Source organism: Anthonomus grandis, chromosome 14, assembly GCF_022605725.1.
Source record: "Anthonomus grandis grandis chromosome 14, icAntGran1.3, whole genome shotgun sequence".
Taxonomy (NCBI): Eukaryota; Metazoa; Arthropoda; class Insecta; order Coleoptera; family Curculionidae; genus Anthonomus; species Anthonomus grandis.
Window position 1 is genome coordinate 8196428 of NC_065559.1, and position 18511 is coordinate 8214938.

Here is an 18511-nt window from a genome sequence, read left to right on the forward strand (position 1 = left end):
AGTATAACTGAAATATATGCATACCTACTTCATCACAAATAAGTCGTAAATAAGAAGATGCACATAACACAGAATGTGTCAATATTATTGAAACACCCTACATGCTATACTCATATTTCAATAATAGAAAGTAAAAATATTAACTAAAGGATGAAACTTTTTCAGTAGCTAATCTTAACTAAGATACGAAAATGTGTGGTATAACTGGGACCCGGCGATAACTTAAATTAATTAATTCGCGCTCTGTACTTCACAGAATGTAAACTACACGTTAACGGAATGATATTTTACGTACAGACAGGGAGTGCGGTGATATTTATGAAAAGTACCCGCTAACACAATACGGTTTCCCTATATAAGTTGGAACTAGTAGTTTTGTACCTTAAAAGGTTTTAGTTTGTGATACTGAAAGTGAATAGCAGTTAGGGTAAGTGATAATGAACATTTCCTTTTATTTGTTAACAAATGTTTGTGCTACTGAATAGACTGTATTATTTTAAATATTTGCGTCATTTTTTCATTTATATCAAGCCAATAATAATAATAATTAGTTATATATTATTTAGAAATTTACTACTATGAATTCGTCATCGTATAAAGAGCTAGAGGAACCCTTAAAACTTATACACAAAAAGTTTGTGTCTTTGGACGAAAGAGAAGTTAGGGAAACGAAGCCTCTAGTTAGACAGGTGAGTTTAATATAAAAAAATTTATCCTGGCTCTCTTGTATCTCATGGGAAATAACAAGTGACTGGGGTTATATACTGGGCGGCACAAGATAAAGATTACGCTCTATAACTCCTTTGATTTTTAAGCAAAACAAATAAAACTATTTATGTTACGTAAACGCTTTCTATCACTTCAGATTTAATGAAAAATTGAATTCATTTTACGCAGCAACAAAGGCAAAAAATTTTATAAAAAGGCAATTTTCTTGAAAAATTCACATTTTTATAATTCTTTTATAATTCCCAGCTAGTCTTCTCTGTCTTGGGCTAGTTGTTAGGCTTCGTGTAACCCTCGATTAATAAGTATTTTCCCCTAGGTCTTTTTACTTCAAATCAGCCTTGGATTATCAGTTTTTCCATCGTACCTGTTCTTCTGGCAATGAGTTTAAAATAATGACGATGCCTCTATTTTATTTGCTTAAGCCATCTAGCTTATACTTTAAGTTGTTGTAGTATTAATACATGTAGTCAAAATCGAGCGAGTATATTCGTAAGATGCGGCAGTATACTTATCTCTCAAAAGCCTCTATTTCATTTTTATCTGCTTTCTTTAGGGTCCACGTTTCGGATGCATATACAGGGTGTTTCCTAACTACGGTACGAAACTATACAGGGCGATGAAGGTTCAAAAAAATAACGGTATTTCAAAAATACTATAACTAACCTTAAACCGATTTGGTTGAAATTTGGTGCAGTTATTTGAAGTTATAAGACGCTTATTTAGCTGTAATTAGATTAAAATTATTAGGTCCAGTGGCGTGTCAGTGGGCACCACATGCTTATTGTTGAGAAAAAAACAAGGCCAATAATTAATTGTTTTGCAGCTTTTTATTTATTTTTGTATTTAAGCAACTAAAATTACAACTTTTTCGTATCTTATCTTATTATCTTTATATCTGGCTTTGTTTTCGAGAAAAAAAAATTTAAAATATATCTTTAACTCATTCTAAATTATCCATGGACGACAACATGAAATAAAAACCAATTAATTCGATAAACAATTTCGACCTTAAAGTACATGAGCAAAATGTCCACCCTCCAATGCACGACTTTTTGGTCTCTTGTGTCTTGTTTACTATGATAATAAACATTCAACTTCTACGATTTTTGTTATCAGATTTTTGAAATACAACAAAATAACAAATACATTGCTTCTTATGACAAATAATTGGCAAGTCCGTTCAAGTACCTCCTTTGTAGCTACCTGCTTTGGAGACCAGCTAACAGTGATAGAATTACTATAAGTAAAATTCAGCTGTCAATTAGCAGTGATTCATTACTCCATCATGAATAATTTTACTAACCATGAAATGACCGACATGCACTTTATTTATGGATTAGCAAATGGAAATGCGGAAGAAGCACGAAGAATTTACCAGGACAGATATCCTAACAGAGTAATTCCATGTGCAAAATAATTTAGAAAACTACATGCAAGATTATGTGAAACTGGGAGTTTTAATAAAAATATGGCTGGTGGAAGACCACAAGCTATAACAACGCCTGAACTGGAAGAAGCTATACTTGATGCGATAGAAGAAGATCCTTCCAATAGTATCAGGAAGATTGCACTGCAGCTTAAAGTCAGTTCAAAAACCGTTTGGAAAGTTCTAAAAAGAAACCTCCTGCATCCATATCACATACAGCGTGTACAAGCTCTACTGCCTCGGGATTTTCATCCAAGATTAATGTTTTGCAGGTGGTTGATTCATACGATGGCACACAATAATAATTTCGTACCAAATATTTTATTTACAGACGAGGCAAATTTTTCCAGAGATGCTATTATGAAGTTCCACAATGATCATTTTTGAACCGACGAAAATCCCCACGTTATTAGAGAATCTCATTTTCAGCAACAATTTTCGCTGAACGTTTGGATAGGAATTATTGGTGACTACCTAGTTGGCCCATTTTTTTTACCGGCAAGATTAACAGGTGAATCCTACACCGATTTCTTACAACACCATTTACCCACTTTATTAGGAGAAGTACCCCTACAAGTAAGAGTCAACATGTGAGAGCACGCAACACTCCAGCTCATTTCAGTGTTCTTGCTCGTCAGCATCTCGACGTCATCTACCCTAATTGCTGGATTGGACGTGCAGGACCTCAAAATTGGCCGGCTTGCAGTCCTGATATGAATCCTCTGGATTACTATTTATGGGGCCATCTGAAGGCTCTTGTTTATAACTAACTTGTTTGTAACTCCTGTTCTAGATGTGAATGACTTGAGGAATCGGATAATTGTCAATTGCAATATCATAAGGGATACTCCAGGTATTTTTGAGCGTGTCACTCACTCAATGACAAATCGTTTGCAGTCGTGTATTTTATCAGAAGGTGGGCATTTTGCTCATTTACTTTAAGGTCGAAATTGTTTATCGAACTAATTGGTTTTTATTTCATGTTGTCGTCCATGGATAATTTTTAGAATGAGTTAAAGATACTTTAATTTTTTTTTCGAAAACAAAGCCAGATATGAAGATAATATAAGATACGAAAAAGTTGTATTTTTAGTTGCTTAAATACAAAAATAAATAAAAAGCTGCAAAACAATTATTGGCCTTGTTTTTTTTCTCAACAATAAGCATGTGATGCCCACTGACACGCCACTGGACCTAATAATTTCAATCTAGTTACAGCTAAATAAGAGTCTTATAACTTCAAATAACTGCACCAAATTTTAACCAAATCGGTTTATGGTTAGTTATAGTATTTTTAAAATACCCTTATTTTTTGAACCTTCATCGCCCTGTATCTCAGAAACAAAGCAACTCCCGACATACGTTCATAGGAACTTTTTTTCATAAAACGACCTAACGATTTACCCTGTATAGTTTCGTACCGTTGTTAGGAAACACCCTGTATATACAAAGTAGGAAATATTTGTAGGAAATATTTGTGCTTTTACCAGCCCTAATTTTGTCTATATGGATACATTCAAAGTTTTACAAGTTTCATCTACGTATCTCTCTGTCACATTCGAATCTCTTTCATTTTATTAAAAAATGACAGAGATTCGGATAGATTTGAGGTATATAAAAATGTAATACTTCGAAGCCCTCAATTTCTCTAATGTGTTAAATATTATTTGTGTTCTGTCAATTATCATGATTTTTGTCTTAAATGTATTAAGCTTTAGTCCATACTCTTTCCTTTTCCCTTCCAGACTTTTTATTATCCCATCCATTTCTTCTTGATTTGAAGCAATGGTCAATGTGTCATCGTCATATCTCAATTTGCTGTTCTTTTGAGCTTTAACTGATATTACACCTCTGCGTCTAATACTTTTTGCATAATGTGTTCGCGGTAGATATCAAACAGACTTAAAGAGATTAATAATTAAATAAATTATTATTTTGGTATAGTCGGTATATCATCTGAACTAAGTGGTGAGGATGTCTCCATTCTCGCTAGTATTGACCATAAATGCTGACATTTTACTTTATTGACGGCATTTGTGTAATCCACAAAGCGTATTATGTATTAATATTAAATTCTCGATATTTTCACATCAAAATTGTCTACGAAACAAATTAAATGAAAATTTAGAAATGTATTTCGAAAATATTGAAACTAAACACGTCTGAATTCATTTTAAAACGTACATATACCGGAGCATGCCAATTTAAAGAAATAATATATCGAGAACTCGAAATAACAAGATTTAAAGGAAATTAAAAAAAAAGTTCTTATTATTAGAGCGTATCTGACCATCTCTGTTGTTAATAAGACCTAGACATCTATTTGGCATACTCCTAATTAAATTGTCGGTATTTTTGCGAAATTTGCAGTCATTGCTCTTGCATCAGTTCAGCATCTCTTTCCTTATTCGGAACTATTTATAATAGACCTATATCACAAAAAATAATTTTTTATTTATAACTAACATAGGATTTGCTCCCATAATGTTTTCTAGTAAATGCTTAAAAAAAAAGGATTGTTGATCTTTCATTTGCACTAAGTATGATTGTAAAAATTTTACGATTTCCAGAAAATCTACGCCTCTAGTCTGGTGCTCTCACTTATTAATTAAGATATTATTTACACAGTTGAAAGCTTTAGAGAAATTGCAGAAATGTATTGCTGTAGAGTGATGTTTGTTTAGACAGGAGTATAATCTACTAAAAAAGGAAAACATAGCATCTTTGGTGCATTTGTTACCCAAGAATTCAAATTAATGGGGAGTAAGTATTTGTTTTTTAAACAGAAAAGAAAGAAGCCTTTTTTTAATCAGTATTTGAATAATCATGGATAACGTGGAACAGAAGCCTTTTTTTAATCAGTATTTCAATGATTATGGATAAGTACAATTGGTTGATAGCTTGAAACTTGATCTTTTTCATCTCCTCCATACAACGGAATAATAATGGCCGTCTTTAGGCAGCACCAAAAAACTCCATTTTGAAATAACTTATTAAATAAATTCAAGTAAGATTATTTAAGGTGCATTCTGGTAGATTTAAAAATATTTTTAGGATAAGCCTATCTGTCGCAGAAGATATTTTGTTTCTAATATAATTTATTGTCCTGCAAAGTTCTGGTAATACTATAGGTTTAAAAAAAACTGTACAGATTCTCATTAAGAGATATAAAAGTGGATCATCTATAGGAGCAGTAGTATTCTTTAGGGTTTTTAAGGTTTTCTCAGGAGAAGAACGGATTACAAATGAAGAAGCTTTATTTCTTATTTAAGTTAAACAATAGATCAGATCTCCCTACCTATAATTATTCCTGTTCATAAAAAAAATGAATCTTATAGATAACTATCGGCCAATTACACTTATTAACAACTTTTCTAAAGTTTTTGCATTCCTATAAAACATCTTATAGACACTAGACAGCATGGCTTCATAAAGGGCAGATCCACTACCACTAATCTTATTACGATCACGGAATTTATATCAGAATCTATAAATGATAACTCTCAAGTTGATGTAGTCTATACAGATTTCTCGAAAGCTTTCGACCGTCTTGACCATTCCATTCTTATATCAAATCTTTCTGACCAATTTGGGTTTTCATCTCGTTTAACTTCTCTTATCTCACTAAACGTCCTCAACATGTTAAATGCTTTGGACACAGCTCAACTGAAATAGTCGCTCCTTCAGGCGTACCACAAGGCTCAATATTGGGACCTTTACTTTTCAACTAATTTTTTAGTACCATTTCTAAGGACCTAGAAGTAAACAGCTTATATTACTGTGATGATAAGAAATTATACTATAGAATTGACACTATTGAGGACTGCATTAAACTCTTAGCAGCCATTAACTCAGTGAATGAATGGTGCAAGAATAACAACTTGCCTCTAAATGCCTCTAAATGCTGTGTGGGCTCCTACTCCTTAAAAAAGAACTGCGTTACTCAACAATACAAAATTGATAATGTGACACTACCAAGATCAACCCACTTCAAAGACTTAGGAGTCATTTTTGATAGCGCACTTTTATTTAGTTTTCATATCATAACAAGAAGTTATAAAATGCTGGATTTTTGTTGTCAGGAACTCTTCATTTTTTGAGAATATCTCTAGCATTAAAGTCCTGTACTTTACCTATGTTCGTTCAATTTTGGAATATTCTTCTTAAGTCTGGTCGCCATACTATCAGAAACATATTCAAGAGCTTGAAAATATGCAGCGAAAATTTCTTAAATTCCTTTGGTTTAAATGCGAAAGAGTGTACCCGGAAGTCGGCTTCTCACATGATCGTTTGCTTGAAAGATTTCAGGTAAAATCCTTACAAGAAAGAAGGGATTCGGCAGATTTAGAGTTCTTACGAGTATTTTTTTAAGTGTGATAATGAGGGCATGTTCTTTGTAGATGAACACCTCTTGTAGATCAGGGCTTATGATGCTTGATTTTGACCTAGAAAACTCAACAGACCGAAAGTGCCAATTAACTTTTTGATATAAATGCTTGAGATTTAGAAAATTTTTATATCGGCATAATGTTCGTGTCTTATTTATATTTTTAAATTTTCTATAAAATTCAGTTATTAATGATTCATTATCAGAGAAACCAGAGCTAAAAATAGTACAGTCATCAAATTCCGGATTAACCGATGATCCGATATAGTCTATGATTGTAAAACTAGTTTCTTATAGTAGCTGATTTCCAGAATGAATATGCATAATTATAATGAATAAATCGAATAAAGATAATTATTAATTTAAAGCACTGTATCTTAAGACAATATAGTAAAAATATTTAACCGTTTTTGTAAATAATACTACATTTCCTCATGAGCAAAAGTTTTATTACTCAAAAACAGTGAGGCTCGAACTCCACGATACCGATACGAACTTACCAGCAATAACCTTCTCTATAATCTTTTTCGGTTGAGACGACAGACAAACAGTGTTAAGCATGTGAAAATTGATGATCTTCCTTATATATGTTTCAGAACATTCATAGCTTGTTTGTTTAACTCTACGTAAACGTTTGAGTAATATTCAAGAAATATATTATGTTATTATTCGAGGAAGATAGTGCTTTAAAATTTTAGATTTCACATTTCCTATTCGAGGAACCTCAATAATAATATTTGTTTTTTAAATGCAGCCAGGAATATTTTGTTTGTTATCTTAGGGTCCACTTAATAGGGTTAATTAATATGTTGCAAATATTTCAGTTTCAGAGTGTAGGAGAATAGCGAAATAATAAATATGGGAAAAACAGTAGACTAAGTTAAATCTATTTATTGTGATTAATTCATTTTGTAATAAATATTTTTTTGTTTGACGTTTTCTGAAATGAATAAATTCAAAAATCGAGAATAGGCAAAGATGCAATTTATCGACTTGTCAATGGCAATTGTTATGAAGCCAGTCTACACAAATATACAAATTCTCTGTATGCACAAATGTATCCAAATCGAATACTGTCTGACCCAAGGATATGTACGAAATCGACTAATAATCTCGTGAAAATGGATTTTTTAAAGAAATTCATTCATTTAGCAGGTGCGAACTGAAATTGAGGAAACAGTCCTGAATACAGTAAAAAATAATTCTGCTACTAATAAGAGAAAAATTGCCGCACTTCACATTTTATTTGTGCTTATCTGAAAAATTTGAATACATAAAAACTTACTATATCCATTTCACGTAAAAGTAGGTTCAAGCTCTTGTCCCACACGATTTTCCACTGCGTTTAAATTTTGACCAATAGTCCATACAAATGCCAGTCTAAAATCTGTTATTTAAATATTTTATTTTTTTATAAAGCAAATTTCTCAAGGAATACCCTCAATAATTTACACAATCCTTTTTGCTGATCCTTTTTCCTACCAGCAAGGCTTAAGGGATAATATTATCGTCAAATACTTAAAAAGAAATTCCCAGTGCTGCTAGAGGAGATACAAATTTCTAAATCTAGTCTAGCCTCCTGGGTCCCCAGATCTGTATGGCCTAAATTTATTTTTCTAGGGATACCTGAAAACATTATAAAACGAGTCCAAAGAGAAGAGGATCTAAGAAACAGAATAATATCATTCGTAATAAACGATTTACTATTATTCTGGAATGTTTGCAATCCGACAGTCCATGAAGAAAAGACTTACTTATATTAAACTTTAGATTATTATCAATGTGTAGTGTACTCCCAAAAACCTACCAACTAGTCTGCCTATTTAGGAAATCACGGCCTAACCATATATTATTCAGAAAGCAACGAAACTCCAACACATTAGTACTCGAAATATTCAACGACAAACTCTTGGAGCCATACCATCGCCTGATTTTAGCTCAATCTTTACAAACTATCTGCGAAACCTCCGCATCATGCCATGTAAAGTAAAGATCTAAATTTACCACAGATACTCAATCTGGCCATGTCATTTACGTACATGAAGGTACGTACATGTAACAAGACAATGGAATATAGAGTTCAAATCCGAGTTTCACATTCTTTACCCTAAAAAACGTGAACACCCTGTACATTATTTAACATCCTCAACTAGTTACTCTATAATCACAACTTACAAGACAGCATTGAATTATATAATTTCTCTTACGTTTTTTTTTACTACAGGTCTTGGTGCTTCTTGTCACTTATATGAAGGAAGCCGATGACATCTTCAGAGAGCTTTTTTATGGTCTATATTTTGGAGGCAGCTTTTATCATAATCTTAAGGTACTTTCAATAATTTATAACTATTTAACTATAAATTCCTTCTTTTTGGTACATATTTTCAGATTCAAAACCCAGACGAGTTTGATATAGATTTTTTGCTCGCCTTACCAAAATGTTCAGAGTGTAAAATTTTGAACTGTAAATGTGTGGAGGTTGAGCCGGGTCATGTTGCAGGGTTTTTGAAGTTTTCGCTTAAAAGAAGATTTAGGTAAATATTATTAAAAGCGTTTTATCAAATTTCAATGTACTCTATTTTAGTCCAAAATTTTATGAAAAATTTTGCCTCAAAGGAAAAGTCCAGAGCAACCTAGTATTTAACTGGATCAAAAGCCTCGTATGTAAAGCTCTTTATCGCTTTAAAACCGAAAAACATCGTATCGGAACTAATGATTTCTGGGCTGTTACTCCAACTACAGAAATATCTTTGGTAGGAGCTCTTAAAATTTTATATTTAAAAGAGTTTGATCATGTTTAATTTTAGTACACAGAATGTCAACCTGCTGTTAAAATTTGCATTAAAAAGGGACAAAAAATCATATATGCTGACTTGGCTGCTGCATTTAGATTGGACGAACATTATTGGCCAGGAAAATCGAAATCGAATAGTGGGTTTAGATCCAATCCAACAAATGTCGTAAGTAGATGTCCAGCTTTTAGATACTTTATTTATTTAATGTTCATTAATCCCTTTTGTTGAGCTTTGAGCTTTGCCAAATAAACTTTGTTTAATTAATAATAATCTTTGTTGATACCTTTGTTGAAAAAAAAACACTTACTACTACTTGAAATATTCATTTTCACCGTATTTATTTACAACTATTCAAATCTCGCGCCAATAGTTCGAACTCTACTTCAATGAACTGACAACTGACGACGCGGCTCTTTATATACTCGGCTGACCATTCCGGAAGATTCGCTGACCTTCGAGACGTCGTGCGGTGTGCAACAACTGGTTTCTCGGTATTTACAATAAAGAAAGATCTTTGCAATTTTTACGAAACTATGCCATTTTTCACTATATTTGTAATGCCGCAAACAAAAATCAGCTGTTGCATTGAATTTGATTTAAATTTTAAAGCAGTGAGCAGCCAAATAGGCTGTTATGCATATAGATGACTCCTGATGGACCCGTGGTCAACAGAGAATTACCAGAGACCTATAGCCTTGAGAAAACTAATAAGGCACTTTGGTTTGAGAGACTTAATGTAACTGGGTAAACTGTAAATATAACCCGGATATTTGAACCTAGCAACCGTGAGTACTGAGCACTCCACCATAACGCGGAGTTTCATCTTCTTCAACAGCATCGCCATTTCGGGTTGTTCGTAATACCTGAGGTGTGGAGATGACGTCTTAAGTGCCATTGTCTTTCTAAACACCTGTCACTAGCAGAATTTCGCATCTTTTTAAGCGCACTAGTTGTCTGGTGAGAGAGACAGATGGCCAGTTTTTGAGTGTTTTAGCCTGTCTCATGCCAGGTGCTTCCGTTCAACTCTGGAGAGTCCATTTGTCCAGTAGACTCTTCATTGATGCAACACATTTGGCTATACCGATTATAGATTCAGGGCCTACGGGCAGTTTCGCAGATTCGAGTTTAGCAAAGAAAAGAGCTTCTTTGTTTCCAGCATAGCCTAAGTGGCCAGGCATCGAAATAAGCTGAATCTGGCAGCTTACCTTCACCAGGTCCTCCAGGGCCTTTATGCACTCAACTTTAATAGCCTTAATGGTACCCCTGCTATCCGAGCAGATTGCGGTGTCAGGAATTCAGAAATTTCTGCTCGAATTTTTATTACAGTGAAGACTTCAGCCTAGAAGAGAGTAGCGTGCTTCTCCAGCAAGTATGCTCTGATAGTATATGGGGGCCTCATTACAGAACCTTGCATCAGATCTATTATTCATTATGGAGCCATTTGTATACCAAATGGTCCGCTGTTTAGTAATGTAAGCCCATTGAAGTAATGTTGTTCCTGTTTGCCTCCTACCTCTATATGAGTCACAAAACTCTTGCAATCCACCGTCTGAGATGTCATATAGTAACTGCCCATTAGAAGGAGAGGATATGCCGGTAGAGCATGTGCCCAGATTTTTGCTTGACCAGTCTCACCAGTCAAGAAGTCCTCTTGCAAGACAAAGCACGCATGTGTCTCTTTTAATTCTGATATCTGAGTGATCATGCCAGAAAATGGTTCTAACGTTTTTGATATTATAAGGTTTTTTGTGTTTAAGTGGTATCAATTCAAAGGCCATAACGTTTCCCGTCTGCAGTAAGTTGGTTTAGCAAGCCTTGGAATTAAAAGTTAGTCACTTATGAAGGTGATATCATTATTTAGACCTATCAAGAAACTAAATTTCATGCACTGTCATCCTCCAAAATACCTTCTTTAGTACTAATAAGACAGTGTATTAATTTTTAGTAGCTAATAGGTATGCGGTAATACTTGAACTATGAAACTGTAGATGATCTCTTCTGTCTGCATCCTTTGAATGTCAATCATAGTTTCTGTGATTATTAGTTCATTGGAGTCTAAGTATCTTCTTTAAAAGATCTATGTTATGCATCTATTTATCTAATTTATGTGACAGATTCATGGTATTAGTACTTAAACATTAAGATCGAATATTAGTCAGGGTAACTTTTTGCATTGGAACTGAATTCTATTGTACCGGGTGGCCAACTAAGAATGGACGTCGGCGATATCTCAGGCCCTAATAGTCGTAGCGCCTTGAAAAAAAAAATTTTGTAATAAAAGTGGCCAAAAAAAAATGCTGGAAATTATTTTGAAGTTTATTGGTCAACCGCTAGAGTGCGCCACAGCTTCTTTAAATCTTAAAATTGCATTTTTGCCAAAAAACTTTTAATAACGTATACCTCAAAATATTATATTAATATTCTGGGAAGATTTTCTCACAAAAAAGTTTTTACAAAAATTTCTGTCAGTTGTCAAATAAAGTGGTGGGGGGCGTTTTTAGCTTGAATAAAGAAAACAGCTGAAAATCAGCTATGACTGGACCGATTTTTTTTAAGCATATTTTTTTTTAAGTCTATTGTTGCCTTATTTTTTCAACCAAAAAAAAAATTCAAATTACTTTTTCTAAAATCCGCTAGAGGACGTTGACTTGTGACTAACCCTTTCTGACGGATTATTTCAAAAACCTCAAATGCAACTATATGTATTTTTTTACGTCATTAAAAGCGGGGAAGAAAACTAAAGAAACTGGTGAAAACGGCACTTCGATATCATTTCTTAAAGAAGGGTTATAAAAAAAAGTGTCCCTTCGAAAATAAAAATGACGAAAATGGCGATAAACTCCTATTTGCTTAGACAAACTGAATAAACTCCTTTTATATAAGTATTTTTTTAAACAAACAAACTCATAGTACTCTTTTAGAAAATCCGACATACAGGATTGATCGTTATACGTTTATTTATACAGGGTGTTAACTAAACCAAGTTGACCAAATGGGCCTATTTTGGGAAAACTGTGCATAGGAAAGTTGAGTAGGCTATGGAAACAAAAGTGGCAGGTAACCATGGAAGCAAAATATGTAAATATTTCAGTTAAATGTCATTTTAGCGTCTCTTCTTGGGATTGTTAAAGCGTTTTTAAGTCTCGCTAATAACATCCAATAGTTTCTTGTTAGTTCGCCGTATTGTGAACTTTGTTTTTCCAGTTTTCCGTGTTGTTTCACTTTTTCGTGTTGTGCCAGTTGTTCGTATTGTTCCAGTTTTTCCTGTTTTGTTTCGGTTTTTTGTGTTTTGTTCAAGTTTTTTGTTCCTTAACTTTTTATCTCTGTTTTTCGTATTGCTTTGTTTAACAATGCTTTACACAAACGAAGAGGCGTTTGACATAATAGGTACTTATTTTGAATGTATGAGAAATGTCACAGTTGCTGCAAGGGTGTATGCGCATCAGTATCCTGATAGACGCCATCCTACTGCAAAATTTTTTCTTCGAATCACACATCGTTTGCGAACGACTGGAAACGTTCGGCTGCCCGTGTTTCGGAGACAACGCAGGGGACGCACCGAAGACAACATAATAAATGTTTTAGCCTACGTCGAGTTTAATCCTCACTTAAGTACTAGAACAATAGCGCACGACCTGGGAGTAAGTCGAACTACTGTTCAGAATATTCTTAAGGAGTACAGGTAAGCGATCTTTTGGATATTAATCTTCACTATACGCGATGAGACTTAATTTTCCCAATGAGAGTTCATTTTTTGATGATGATGCTTTAAATGTAAAATTAATTAAATTTTACACGAAAAGCACCAGATTGGTCTATTCTGTTGAATCAGCAGTCATCATCTTGTTCCAGGTTTCATCCATATCATTTAGTCCTGCATCAAGAATTAAGTGCACAAGATTTTGACCGAAGGCTAGACCATTGTCACTGGCTTTTGGGTATGATTGCAGAGGATCCTCAGGTGCTTTCAAACATATTGTGGACAGATGAGGCTACATTTCACAGCAATGGAGGCGTGAATCTCCACAATATTCATTACTGGTCACCAACGAATCCGCACTGGATGCGAGAAGTCCAGCATCAAGGCCGTTGGTCTTTAAATTGTTGGGCAGGAATATTAGGAGGTCGAATTATCGGCCCATTTTTTTTTAACAACGCACTAAATGGTGCAAATTATTTGCAGTTTTTAAGGGAGGAATTGCCAATTTTATTAGAGGATGTGCCACTTGAAATTCGCCAACGAATGATGTTCCAGCATGATGGCTGTCCAGCACATTTCGCCCGAAATGTTCGGGAGTTTTTAGATGCTACCTACCCTGGTAGATGGATAGGACGGGGCGGTACCTTTCCATGGCCGGCTAGATCACCAGACCTAACGTGCCTGGATTTTTATTTATGGGGTCGAGTTAAAGAAATTGTTTTTGCAACAAGACCTACGACGCTACAAAATATGATTGGCCGGATTAGGGATTGCATGCAGACTCTCTCATTTGCTGAGGTAGAGACTGCAGTTCTGTCTACCGAACAAAAGATGATTCAGTGCATAGAAAATGATGGAATGCATTTTGAACATTTGGGGAGGCACTAAATAAATTATGTGTATAACATATTATTTATTATACCACCTAAGATTTCTTAAAATTGTATGTAGAATTTAAATATCAAATAACATATTATAGAGTGTTCTATTTGAAATAAGCAAGTTTTCATCTACATCCGGTATCATCAAAATTGTTACAAGTGTCAAATTATTTTATTGTTGTATCTTTAATTAACTTTTCTATGGTATGGTATGGTGCCAAATTTTCAAAACTTTCCTATAGAACAACTATAAACTGTATGCACAGTTTTCCCAAAATAGGCCAATTTGGCCAACTTTATTTAGTTAACACCCTGTATAAATAAACGTATAACGATCAATTCTATATCTCGGATTTTCTAAAACACTACTGAGTTTGTTTTTTTTTAAAATACTTAGTTAATACGAGTTTATTCAGCTTGTCTAAGCAAATAGTAATTTATGGCCATTTTTATCAGTTTTATTTCCGAATGGACACTATTTTGTTAATAAGTTTAGTTTAACAAGTGATATCGAAGTGTCGTTTTCACCACTTTCTTTGGTTTTCTTCCCCGCTTTTAATGACGTAAAAAAATATATATAGTTGCATTTGAGTTTTTTGAAATAATCCGTCAGAAAGGGTTAGTCACAAGTCATCGCCCTCTAGCGGATTTTAGGAGAAGTAAATTGATTTTTCTTCTGGTTGAAAAAATAAGGCAACAATAGACTTAAAATAAAAATATGTTTAAAAAAAATCGGTCCAGTCAGAGCTGATTTTCAGCTGTTTTCTTTATTGAAGCTAAAAACGCCCCCCACCACTTTATTTGACAACTGACAGAAATTTTTGTAGAAACTTTTTTGTGAGGAAATCTTCCTAGAATAATAATATAATATTTTGAGGTGTCCATTATTGGAGGTTTTTTGGCAAAAATGCAATTTTAAGATTTAAAGAAGCTGTGGCGTCCTCTTGCGGTTGACCAATGAACTTCAAAATAATTTCCAGCATTTTTTTTTGGCCACTTTTATTACAAAATTTTTTTTTTCAAGGCGCTACGACTATTAGGGCCTGAGATATCGCCGACGTCCATTCTTAGTTGGCCACCCGGTACAGGTGGAAGGTTTTAGCCCAAAGGTGCCTTGTATTTTATTATGATCACATTTTAACTTCATAGGCTTCTGAATGTGTCAAACAATGCATATGTAGCAGAAATTCATAACCAAGCTATGGATAAAAATAACAAAACTCATATTAAGTTCCATATCTTACATTTAAATAACACTGTAAGTAATAATTCTCATTTAAGTAATAATACACCTAAAGACAGACATGTAATAATAAAGATGCTATCATATGCTTAATGCCTCACCTCAAAAACAGTACGGTGTGGACTAAACCCATTCAATGTTTTCTCCAGAACCCGTACATCTACCCAGCTTTTACCAAATTACTTATTCCTCTGTTATTATTGTACTTAGCAACAGAATGTGTTAAAACTGCTTGAGGGGGATCTTCATAAAATAAAAATAAATAAAACTTTTTATAAACTTTCATGCGACTTGTTCTTTTAGAAACAATTTTCTATTGTGCCGTTTTGTCCTAAAGGATGTAATGGCTATTGGCGACCTTCGTTTCAAGCCCAAGAAAAATTAATTATCAGCGGAAAGCAAACTTTGAAGCCCGCTCTGAGACTAGTTAAAGTAAGTAGCGTAAAAATACTATTGATCTATTATAGTTAATTATTTATTTTAGATTATGAAAAGCAATCTTAATCATTCAGTGTCAAGTTACGTGTTAAAAACTTTAATATTGCAAGAGGCAGATACTTTCGACTGGAAAAATGTCTGCATATCAGATGCCTTCATGTTTGTAAGTTTCGTTTTATAATTTCACATTTCGATATCATTTTAAATTAATAATATGTATTAGGTACTTTAAGACGATCTACAATAATGTATTTACTTAAATTCCAAGGCAATTCTGAGGGTATTTACAAGTAGATAGTACATTGATGATGCAAAACCTTCAGAACTTTCGGGCAGAAAGCTAGTAGGTTAGGGATTGCATGAAGAGCTCGATGTCTAAGATTCTTTTTGTACCCTCTTTAGTCTGGTCGAATTTACATCTTTACTCCATATCGGAATGAAAAAGATGGATCAACCTCGTTTCGTATTTTATTTGTTTTTCCACATTTGGGGCACTATTTTTTGCAATTTGAATGTGTTTAACGGTGCATATTGGCTTGCTTTTATTATTTTGGTATTATTTTTCTCTTATTGGAAAACCTACTTAAAATGCAAGGTAATAGTAAAAGACCTGCGTTTCATGTGTGTAACATCTCAATTCGATATGCCCATTGGTCAAATGTGCCTGCCTAGTCCCTTGCACCATCTATATTTCTGTGTATTTTTCCAAGTTAGATATTGTTTCGTATCCATGATTTTCCACATTATGATGATCACGTTGCTGAGCGTTAATTCATTCAGACTTCAGAGTATGTTTAGCATGCTTCATATGAACTGATGAGGTAATTGTTTTTCATAGTTTTATTAATGACTGGTTATTAGTGCATATTCATAGGATCCCTAATTCTTTATTCGACAGTAACATATTTCATGGATATCTAATTTTAATTATTAATAGCAGCCATTAAATGATCATTATAATTTATTTTTATTAAATGTTTGACATAGATATTTTATGTATAGTATTCTCTGCCCTCAAAGGATGTTTCTCAAGTTGTTTATCAAACCTACTTTTGTATTTCCTTGTGAAAGCTGAAAAAATAACTGCAAAATAGTGGTGTTTAGACAGTTTTTCATATTTTAGTTATTAAAAAAATATGTGCAATGCCTTAAACAGGGTCGCGTAGAATATTATTGGCATAAGGATGTCAACCTGTTGGATTACATGAAAAAGACCACTATAACAAATCATTGCAATGAAGTTGTCAAGTTGTATTTAAAAATTGAAAATGGATCTAAGTTAAATCCGTTGGTTGCTGCTGAAGTAATATGTAAGTATACTTATTGAGGATTTAAAAAAATAATAAACTTGACTCTAAACTGTTAATATTTTTTAACGGCTTTCTTTACAGTGAAACAGAGTTCAGACTATCAAATTTTCATCACCGAATGGATGATTTGGAAAAGTCAGCTGTACAAAAAACAGATTTCCTATATAGAGAATAAAGGCGTTTCTTCTGTTGGAAAGCAGCAGTTTGACGGTCTACGAAATGTACTCGATTTCTTTGTAACTATGGCAAATAAAAAAACTTTACTAGTTTAATACATGCAATAGAGGTTGTCTTTTAGATATCGTTTATTTTCATATTTATTGTCATTTTTTCATAACCTTTAAGTTGGTTTTCATTGTATGTATTCATATTATTAACTGTTATTTAAGTGCAATGCGTGTAATGCAAATTGTGTGTATCTATAAAAAATATTTATATTAGTTGATAAAATTAGGTAAAACTAAAGGTATTATTTGGATATTTTAATCTTAAAATAAATTAATACTTTTAATGAAAATTGTTCTTTACTGGTTTAACTGACATTTCTAAAAATTTGAGTCAAATGTTTTTTCAATTTGAATTTTAACAATTTATAATGCTATAAATACAATCCGTCGAAGATAAAAATTCAGAGATTAGAGGGACACAAAGTCAATGGTCTCAAAAGATGTTTATTTTTTAAAAAATGATTACACGTGTTTCGCCCTAAGGCATCATCAGATCTACAAGAAAATAGAAAGCAACCCTAGTACAAAAACAACATTGCATAGACACAAATTACAATATAGAGATTTGACTTACCGGTAAAGCTATTGGATTAACACCACAAACATTCAAGTTAAAACAAAAATAAATACATACAAAATAAAAATAATGTTGACGTTCACATTAATTTCGGTGTCAAAACTAATTAGATAAAAGTAAACAAAACAAGCAGAGTGAGGTTAAGTTGAACGGGAGAACGGAAAAAAAGGCAAAAAATAAAATAAAAAATTAAAAGTGAAATATGACTTGGTCGAGAAATGAACCAGCGACCATCGGGTTCGTAGGCAAGCGCTTAACTTACGTGCTATCCAGGTCGTGATAAATATTGTTGAAAATTAAATGCGGTTCGAAGGTAAAAACATCATTCACACAAGACAGTACAGGACTCCTTTTTGCCCTTGTGATTTCCATCTTCTCTAATAGGTCAAGCTTCTTTCCCTTGGGGCACTCATGAAGGATTTTTACATTTTCCGGGATGGAAGGAAAGTGTTTTGAGGACAATAAATGACTTGCCAAAGCCGATTTAGTCTCGGTGATTTCGGTATCTTTGTGTTTATTATATTCTCTTAAGTGTTCCTGCACTCTCGTTTTTATTTTCCTTCCAGACTGACCAATGTAAACGGCATTACATTCCCCGCAGTTAAGTGATTAAACTCCCGATTGGGTTAAGGGTTCCCTTTTATCTTTAATGTTTACGAGCTTTTTAAATAATGTGTTGGAAGTTTTGAATGATATCTGTAAATTATAGTTTTTAAAAAATTTTGCAAATCGGGAGGAGATACTACCAAAGTAAGTGAGGCAATGAAATCTAGAATTTTTAATGCTGGTGTTATGGAT

At 33.4% G+C, this 18511-nt stretch overlaps 1 protein-coding gene across 1 annotated transcript; it reads left to right on the top strand.

Annotated features, from left to right (window-relative positions):
* Positions 1–395: 395 nt before the first annotated feature.
* On the top strand, positions 396–17292 carry LOC126744527 (cyclic GMP-AMP synthase-like receptor). The gene is made up of 10 exons (XM_050451964.1): positions 396–427; positions 567–689; positions 8767–8868; positions 8931–9076; positions 9127–9295; positions 9350–9502; positions 15465–15593; positions 15646–15762; positions 16723–16909; positions 16991–17292. The coding sequence occupies exons 2-10, from the start codon at positions 579–581 to the stop codon at positions 17179–17181; spliced, it is 1305 nt and encodes a 434-aa protein (XP_050307921.1). The 5' UTR covers positions 396–427; positions 567–578; the 3' UTR covers positions 17182–17292.
* The last annotated feature ends 1219 nt before the right edge of the window (positions 17293–18511 follow it).